The sequence below is a fragment of the Primulina huaijiensis genome, chromosome 13 (assembly GCF_012295235.1).
Source record: "Primulina huaijiensis isolate GDHJ02 chromosome 13, ASM1229523v2, whole genome shotgun sequence".
Lineage (NCBI taxonomy): Eukaryota > Viridiplantae > Streptophyta > Magnoliopsida > Lamiales > Gesneriaceae > Primulina > Primulina huaijiensis.
The window spans coordinates 4,813,078-4,822,459 of record NC_133318.1 but is presented as its reverse complement, the minus strand read 5'-3'; the positions used below and the strand labels follow the sequence as shown (position 1 = coordinate 4,822,459).

The 9,382-nt window shown below is 37.8% G+C and overlaps 1 protein-coding gene across 7 annotated transcripts; it reads left to right on the top strand.

Annotated features, from left to right (window-relative positions):
* The first annotated feature begins 2,658 nt into the window (after positions 1 to 2,658).
* LOC140991449 (uncharacterized) lies at positions 2,659 to 6,966 on the top strand. 7 transcript variants are annotated; one of them, XM_073461408.1, is made up of 4 exons: positions 2,660 to 5,647; positions 5,723 to 5,777; positions 6,268 to 6,365; positions 6,652 to 6,964. In XM_073461408.1, exon 1 carries the CDS (start codon positions 3,244 to 3,246, stop codon positions 5,530 to 5,532), a length of 2,289 nt encoding a protein of 762 aa, XP_073317509.1. In that variant the 5' UTR covers positions 2,660 to 3,243; the 3' UTR covers positions 5,533 to 5,647; positions 5,723 to 5,777; positions 6,268 to 6,365; positions 6,652 to 6,964. The 7 variants fall into 7 exon arrangements, with proteins under 7 accessions (XP_073317510.1, XP_073317513.1, XP_073317509.1 ...); XM_073461410.1 differs by having other exon boundaries at positions 6,614 to 6,964; XM_073461407.1 differs by having other exon boundaries at positions 6,607 to 6,964.
* Positions 6,967 to 9,382: the final 2,416 nt, after the last annotated feature.

The following is a 9,382-nucleotide window of genomic DNA, read 5'->3' as shown; positions in this document are numbered from 1 at the left end:
GAACACAAGACTTATCTTCAACAAATGATAAGCGATCTCTAGTCATGAGTTTAGCATGAGCCATCAACCACAAAGTAAATCTGTGTTTCGGAAGAATGACTGATCGACTTATCAGTGGTTTCCATGGCCATCTTCCATGTGAATCAGCGAAGCACTCATATGCCTTGGAGAGGCCAGCATTATTACCAAACCAGGAATTCAAAGTTCGAATAGTTGCTTCTGTTGATCCCATTCTTGAACGTAGCTCGTCACGAATCAAAACAATTTGTTTAATCAATGGAGATTCATCTTTACGCCATCCCCAATTCCATACATCCCCAAAGTGGGTATAATAGTGATTAACCCATTTGATCCATAGGCTCTCTTTCTTTAAGTGTATCTTCCAAAGAGTTTTAGTAATGAGCGCCTTATTCCAAGCCCTTAGATTTTTCAAACCCATTCCACCGTCGGCTATCGGCTTACACAGAGTTTCCCAAGCAATTGGAGGGTGCTTAGTTGGCCAAATAAACTTACGACACATAGAGTAAATGGAACCAATAACACAATTAGGGATGGGCAATATGGCTAACCAAAAACATTCAATACCTTGAATCACAGATCTGATAAGCTCAATCTTCACCGCACAGGAGAGTGAATGTCTAGGCCATGAATTGATTTTGACAGCTACAACATCAACAAGTTTACAGTAATCTGAGGATCTCAATTGTCTAGCAACAAGTGGGATGCCGAGGTATCTAAAAGGTAGCACACCAGGAGTAAATCTGGTGATGTGAAGAATATCATGTTTTGTTCTATCGTCAACCCCCGCCATATAGATATTAGATTTCAGTAAGTTAACCCTCAAACCCGCCATGTCTCCGAAATCATTCAAGCAATTCATAACCATCCTCATACTGTCAATATCACCTCGTGAAAGCAGCAACAAATCATCTGCATAAGCCAAATGAGTAATGTGAAGGTTAAGGCACTTCGGATGGTAACCTTACCGTGTGGATCTAGACATTCGCTTAAGAGAACGAGAGAGTACTTCAACGCACAATGTAAATAAGAAAGAAGATAGAGGGTCACCTTGTCTAAGCCCTCGTTGTCCCTTGAAATGTCCATGAAAATGCCCATTGAGTGCAATAGAATATGAAGAGGATGATACGCACTCCATTATCCATCCAACGAATTTATGCGGAAAATTATAGTAAATCAAAATCTCTTCCAAAAACGACCAATCCACGGTGTCATACGCTTTTTGGATGTCAACTTTCAAGATGCAACGAGGAGAGACTCGTTTACGGGCGTATTTCCTCAGTAATTCTTGGGCAAGGTGAATGTTGTCAACAATTGAGCGACCTCTAATAAAAGCGGCTTGAGCACCATCAATAAGTTTTCCCACAACATTTTCCAATCTGTTTGAGAGTATCTTTGATATAATCTTGTAGAACACAGTGCAGCAAGAAATCAGTCTGTAATCTGTGACCATTGAAGCATCCGCTGATTTCGGTATTAAAGCAATAACCGCATGGTTCCACTGTTTTAGCAACCTCCCAGACGAGAAGAATTCATTCACAGCTGATACGACATCTTCATTAATGATATCCCACGATTTTTTGAAGAACAATGAGCCAAAACCATCAGCTCCCGGAGCTTTATCATTGTCAATATCAAATAAGGCCTTTGTTATTTATTCACATGTCACATTCGCTGTTAATGATTCCCAATAATCCGTAGACACGCACGGTCCCTCAAGAATGACCTCCCTATCAACATGCACTCTGTCCATCTTACTCCCAAGTAATCCAGTGTAAAACTCAACAAATAGATCCGCAATTTGGGTTGGTTCAGAAATAATAGCACCTGCACTGTTCTTTAAGGCAAGAATTGCATTTCTCTTGTTATTTCTTTTAATTAAATCATGGAAGAATTTTGTGCACATGTCACCTTGTTGCAAATACGTGAGCTTAGCTTTTTGAGCAATGAATGATCGCTCCGCCTCTAGCAATAAATCGGCTTGCCTCTTGCAATCTTTATAATCATGAGGAACATTACCTGTGCGAAACATAACTTGTTGCATAGATTGAAGTCTTGATTTTGCTGNCAAATTCAGCTAAACCATTTAAATCTGATGAGATCCATTTCTGATTGACAAGGAATCGACCAAGTTTACTACAGACTTTCGGACTACTCCAAGTAAACAGACACCCGATGAATTTGAGATCCAACAAGTCAAGAGAACTAACACAATCAACAAAATCTCTAGTGTCGTAATCCCTAACCCTGAGCACGCCCTTTTTCTCATCCGGAGACAAAACAGTATTAAAATCTCCTAGAGATATCCATGGCAAAGAACATGCAGCGCCGAAACTTTTCAAATTATTCCACAATGATCGCCTTTGCACAATTGTGTTCAAACCATAAACGAAGGACACACAAAATTCAATATTTGTCTCGACACAATTAACTGTTGCATTAATTGATTGCTCACATGCTATCAACAATCATCAACTGTAATTGGATTCCACATCACAAAAATCCTGCCCTTATTTTTATAGTTGAAATTATGAACAACTTTCATATCTGAAAACTGGATTCGCTTCATATTATGTAGTGTCTTCTCATTGAATTTTGATTCAAGAATACCCACGACATCAATCTTACGAGCGTGTACCAAGTTTTGTACATCCTTCTGCTTTCTTACCAGATTGCACACGCGAAGCCCAACTGTTTTGACCCAAAATCTCCATTTTACCCTCTAACCCTTCACCTCCAATTCTGCCTCCCCTCCGCTGTCTCCTCATCCCGCCACCCTCCACCGCTCGGGTGTCTTCTTCTTCGCTGGTGCGATCTGGTCATCGAAAAGGGAGAAGTAGTGCAGGCCGTTCCCGACATCCACGGACCCGGCGCTGGGCACTAACATTATTGGCTGCTGGCTGCGGGCTGCCGCCATTCGTGTACTGAACTTTGACAATATTTCAATTCTAAGGATATTTTCTTGACAAAGAATCTGATAAGTTGAACTAACCTCGTTTATTTATATTTGTTTGACTGTATGCCGGATTTTATTCGATAATTATGGTTTCTGAAACAAGTGCTAATCTAACCACATGATCGTGGTTAGGTTATGTAGGATTTAATTTGAGAATTGATGGGCTTTGTTGAGCATTTTATTGAAAAGACAGTGACTTTAAGCTTTATTTCAGAAGGCTCTGTTAGTTTTTGCTTGAAATATTGATTAGAGTTAACTGTTTTCGTGGTATGAGTTCTGCTGTTCTGCCTAAACATGTTGCCGCTGTCATAAAGTCTCAAAAAAACCCATTTAAGGCTCTGGAAATATTTAATTCTGTTAAGAAGGAAGATGGATATAAACACAATTTGTTGACTTACAAATGCATGATCGAGAAACTCGGGAATAATGGGGAGTTTGACACAATGGAAACTGTTATGGCTGAAATGAGGGCGAAACTGGATAATAGTTTGTTGGAAGGTGTGTATGTAAATGTCATGAGAAACTACGGAAAGAAGAGGAAAATTCAACTAGCTGTTGATGTGTTTGAGAGAATGGATTTTTACAACTGTGAACCGACAATTTTTTCATACAACGCTATCATGAATATTCTGGTTGAAAATGGGTATTTCAACCAAGCTCACAAAGTGTATATGAGGATGAAATACAATGGAATTGCTCCTGATGTATACACGTTTACCATTAGGATAAAATCTTTTTGTAGAACAAATAGGCCTCATGCTGCCTTGAGGCTTCTGAATAACATGCCAGTTCAAGGATGTGAGTTTAACTCGGTGGCATATTGTACAGTAGTTGGTGGATTTTATGAAGGAGATCATCGAATAGAGGCTTATGGTTTGTTTGATCAGATGCTAAGCCTTGGAATTGTTCCTGATGTTTCGACATTCAACAAGCTTATGCATACGCTTAGTAAGAAGGGAGATATCCAAGAGAGTGAAATTCTTCTGGATAAGGTCCTTAAAAGAGGGGTGTTTCCAAATTTGTTTACGTTTAACATCTTCATTCAAGGCCTTTGCAAGAAATGCCTACTTGACCAGGCTGCCAGGATGGTGGAATGTGTGATGAAAGAAGGTCTTTCTCCTGATGTGGTGACATATAATACACTCATATGTGGATTGTGTAAGAACTCTAAAGTGATAGAAGCAGAGGCGTACTTGCAGAAAATGGTTAATAGCGGATTGAAGCCGGATGCTTTCACCTATAACACTGTGATTAATGGATATTGCAAACTTAATATGGTACACAAAGCTGAGGAAATTCTTCGTGATGCGGTTTTCAGAGGGTTTATCCCTGACGAGTTTACATACTGTTCTTTATTGTATGGACTGTGTGAAGATGGTGACATAAGTAGGGCCATGAGTATATTTGATGAAGCTTCCGGAAAAGGTATAAAGCCTACTTTAATAATGTACAATATATTAATTAAAGGATTGGGTCGATTTGGACTCGTATTGGAAGCCTTGCAGCTGATAAATGAGATGCAACAAAAAGGCTTCCTCCCTGATATATGGACCTATAATTTAGTTATTAACAGCTTGTGCAAGATGGGATGTGTAACTGATGCAACTAATCTTATGAATGATGCTATATCCAAAGGGTTTCTTCCTGATATATTCACCTTTAATACTCTAATCGATGGCTACAACAAGCAGTTGAAGATTGGTAATGCACTCGAAATTGTAAATACCATGTGGGAACATGGCAGCACTCCAGATATAATTACATTTAACACTGTACTCGACGGGCTCTGCAAAACATCGAATTATGATGATGTAATGGAAACTTTTAAATCAATGTTGGACAAGGGTTGTGTTCCAAATGTCATTACATATAATATACTCATAGAGAGCTTTTGCAAAGCTAGAAAACTTGAGAATGCTTTGGAGTTTCTTGATGATATTAAAAAAAACGGCTTATGTCCTGATACTGTGACTCTCAGCACTTTGATCAATGGGTTTTGTGGTGTTGGGGATTTGGATGGGGCATACGAGTTGTTCAGAAGAATGGGAAAACAGTATAAACTCTCCCCTTCATCAGCCACGTACAATATCCTGATCAATGCATTTTCTGAAAGACTAAATATGGATGTAGCGGAAAAATTATTTGTTGAAATGGAGGATAATGGCTGTCCACCAGATAATTACACTTACCGATGTATGATAGATGGTTTCTGTAGGGTAGGAAATGTTGATTTTGGGTATCGCTATATCCTTGACAACATTGAAAAAGGGTTTGTCCCTTTTTTAGCGACTTTTGGACGAGTTCTAAATGGCCTTTGTGTGAAGCAAAAACTGCGTGAGGCTGTAGAAATTATACACCTTATGGTGCAAAATGGTATTGTACCTGAAGTTGTGAACACGATATTTGACAAGAATAAGAAAGAAGTTGCGGCACCTAAAATAATCGTGGAAGACTTGCTGAAGAAGTCTCACATAACTTATTTTGCATATGAGATTTTATATGATGCTGTTAGAGATAAGAAATTGTCGAGGAAAAAACGACGAAATATAGTTACATGATAAATTTGGGCTCTTTGAACTGGTTTGTTCGATGAGAATGGTTGTCAGGAAAGCTTCCAGTAAAAATTGTACTGGATAATGAGCCTTGAGGGTGAAATTAGTTGCTAACATCAAGGTATGTTCGTCATTTGTTTGCTTCACTGTCTTCTTGTCTGGCACACAAAATGACGCGTTTAAATTGGTATTTCAGGCATGGTGAGTGGGTGAAGAAGAAATAAACAATTGTTGTTTAGCAGGATCAATAGGTAACATTATAATCTCGTAATACGTGCCTTTGAACCCAATCTCTTAAGTCGGCTGATCATTGTAGTGTCTTGTATGCAGTGTTATTTTATTTTCACTAATCTACTTAAACCTTGGGATTCCCGCAGTGTGAGGAACAGTTTTACATGCTTGTTTCCATTGTGAGAACATATTTAGGAATTGAAACTGCTTGAGCAACTATTTCAATTTTTCCCTTGATTGTGGATCTAATAAGAAATTTAACCAGAACGCATTTTGTATATATTCTTTTCCAATTGGAATGCTCATATCGGGCTTTTGCTGAAAATGGCCTTGGTAGCTTGCATGTAAAATCCTCCTTAATATATGCTGGATTCTCAAACATAAATGTCAATATCGACACAATCCATTATTGGCTCTTTCAAGAGATGGTATTACCAAATGCAAACATAACCCCCACAAGGGCACTAAAAAACATCAGGACTTAGTAGAAGCATACTCTTTTTGTCGCAGATGTCTGACTGGATGCGTCCATTCCATTGCTATGAATTGGTCCATGGGCGCACATAGCAGCTGCAAAATTGTGGCGATAATGCAAACAAATGTTAAAGGTAATCAAATAAGTGTATAGGATGCAATGGAAATCTTTTGTTTTCTTCAGTGAGGCGATGAAAAGTAGAAACAATTAAAAATGAAAGATGGTAGCGAGGTACCGATTAATAATGACTGAGGCCATATGCTTATCTAATTATCATAACTAGTTAAAGGAAAGTACTAGTTTTGCTTGGTGTGTTAAATTTCTATTTGATTACTTTTCTGCACCCTGATGTCTTGTTTTGCCTCGTGTTCTAGCTTTAAGATTCGGCAGTTCATTGGTATGTAATCACATTTTGGCAGTAATGTCAAGGAACGAGATTTTCGGGTCAAAGCAAGCAGCTCAAATTGTCGATGAAGATGACATCTTGACGCATCACGTTGCCAGTCTCGTTTTTTTTAACTGCACGGTAAATGGTCGATGAAGAAAGGTCCAAGGATTATTTAGTATTGATATCAGTATTTTTCTACGAGTAGCTTTTTTGGGTGCTCATATGGTTTATCTTTTTGGGCACTCTTTGATTATACGGAGTTTAGCCTGTTGTTTTTGAGTAAATATGTAAACCATGACTTATTTGGATGATTTATGAATGATGTTCATACTAAAAAAAAATCACAAACTCTCGATGTGATGGGGTTTTTATCGTTGTCGCATTTCTTCAAGCATTTCACCTTTGTTTACATTGCTTACATACTTTGCGGAATAGAGTTCATTATACCTTTAATGAAAAGTTCACATTTGGTTACTTCGTGTTTACTGAAAATTCAGTTTGGGTAGTTCAATTTTGATTAAACTTCCACTCTTTGAAAAATGGCTCTGTAAAAGGACTGCTAGCTCTAAGTAAGGCTAAGCTCTGCATAATGTATTAGTTGAGAAATTGCCACAAATGCATGAAGGAATCCAGGATCAATCGTGCAGATTCTCCCTTGAGAAATTTCATACCAAAGAATCGGGTTCTATAGGCATATGTACTATCAACTTCTCTGCATCTACTAATCTTCCTGCACGATCTACCAACCATACAAGTGTAATGTTTATTACCAGGCTCCAATCCATAGTCTTTGATAATCGAATTTAGATGAAATATGCTTCCTCAACCAAACCAGATTGACTACAGACAGACATAATGCCAACAACAATAACATCACCCGGCTCGATTTCTGATTTTTTCATTAGTTCATATAGACTTCTAAGGCCTCCAATAGTTTTTCGTGTTGCAATATATCATTGTTGTAAAGCTGAACAAATCAGGATTTTTGATCTGTTGATTGATACACTGTGATTGTCCATCCATGAATATTTTTCCCACAAAAACATAAGTTCCCGCGCCGCATTTGATTGTCCATCCATGAATCCAAAGTGAAGCTCCTTGTAAACAAATCTACGACCCTGGTCCTTGCATAATGTAATTTGTGGTTGCTTCAATCTGGTGGGTCAATGGAGTACAAGAGTTTTCGGGCCAACTTTTAAATTTTATGTCATTCATTTGGATTTCTCAAAGACAGAAATTTGAAAACAAATACTTAATAATTAAATTTTTACAAAACAACCAGAAAATAAGTCAAGGTGGCCGAGCGGTTTAAGGCGCAAGTTTTACCTTTTTAATTTTCACTTTTTTTAAAAAAAATATGGTAGTGAATAATTAATTAATTCATGTATTTTAATGATTTATTATTAAATTTGTTGGGCGATGGTTGATATTTCTATAAGTCTAATTGATAAGGAATAAAGCCAGAGGGTGCAAAGGTGAGAATAAAAAAGAAATTAGCTATTAGAGTAGATAAAGGACCTACAACAACAAAGCCCAAAACAATTAGAAGGTCAACAAATGAGCCCATGGATTCAAGCCCATCCAAGATAGTAAGCCCATGCGATATATATAGCAGCACATATTGCAGTACATCTGATCAATAGATTACACAATTGAAATATTATTCCAGAACAAACGGATTGATTAATCTGTTAAATTTGTTATAACAAATTGCTAGATCTTATGACAGGTGTAAAAATATTAGTGATACTATTTGTACATATATACTGCAAGCTTGTATTTGGAAAGCAATCATTAGAAATGAAATCGTTTACTGAGAATCCAAATATTTCTCTTTATTCTTTTCTTTTCTTTTCTCTTTATTCTTTTCTTTAACTTTGTATCAAGAGTCATTCAATGACAGATGCCACATTGAATATTACCTCCATGAGAAATCTCACAGCTGTTTTCGCAAATCAAAATCCCGTTATCATCAATCGTGCTAATCAGATTAATTCGGTGAAACTCGGTTATGATAATTTCCTCATGTGGCAGCTCCAGATTCTCGCCAGTATTCGAGGATTGGGACTTGAGGTATTAATTCTTGAAAATCCTCATGTTCCTACTAACGTCATCTCCAAAGATGAGTCAGACGATACCATCAATCTTCTCTTCATTTCTTTGCGTCGCCAAGACCAACTCTTGTTCTCATTTCTGCTAGCCTCCATGACCAAAGCTGTGCAAGCCCAGATGATTGGTTGCATCACCTCGTCCCAACTATGGACTCTAATCTCGCGACTTTTTGCAACCAGATCAAAAGCTCATGTTATGCAGTACAAATTGCAACTCCAAACATTTGAAAAAAAGCACACTAAGCATGAAAGATTATCTTAGTAAGATGAAAGGGTACATGGATCTCTTAGCTGTATGTGGCCATCCCATTACAGAAGAGGATCGGATATTATATGTTCTTGGTGGTGTAGGCATAAAGTATGATTTCGTAGTAGTGCATGTAACCTCAATAGTAGAAACTTTATCCCTGCTCGAAGTTGGCGTACTCATGTTATGTCATGAAGGAAGACTTGATGCCTACCATCTCAATGCCAATAACACATCAAATTTTATTAATGTAGCCACTCTCTTTCATCAAAAGAAGATTGAAACCCTACAATCCTCTCAAAACTCGAACTCTCAAGGACGTGGTTGTGGTAGAAGTTCCAGACACTACAAAAAAAAGTGTTTCTAGAAGCGGTTTTTGAGGAGCACTTATAAAACCGCTCGTA

What these genes read in the sequence shown, in the direction of transcription:
- LOC140991449 (XM_073461409.1), top strand. Translation starts at nt 3,244, where the DNA reads ATGAGTTCTGCTGTTCTGCCTAAACATGTTGCCGCTGTCATAAAGTCT.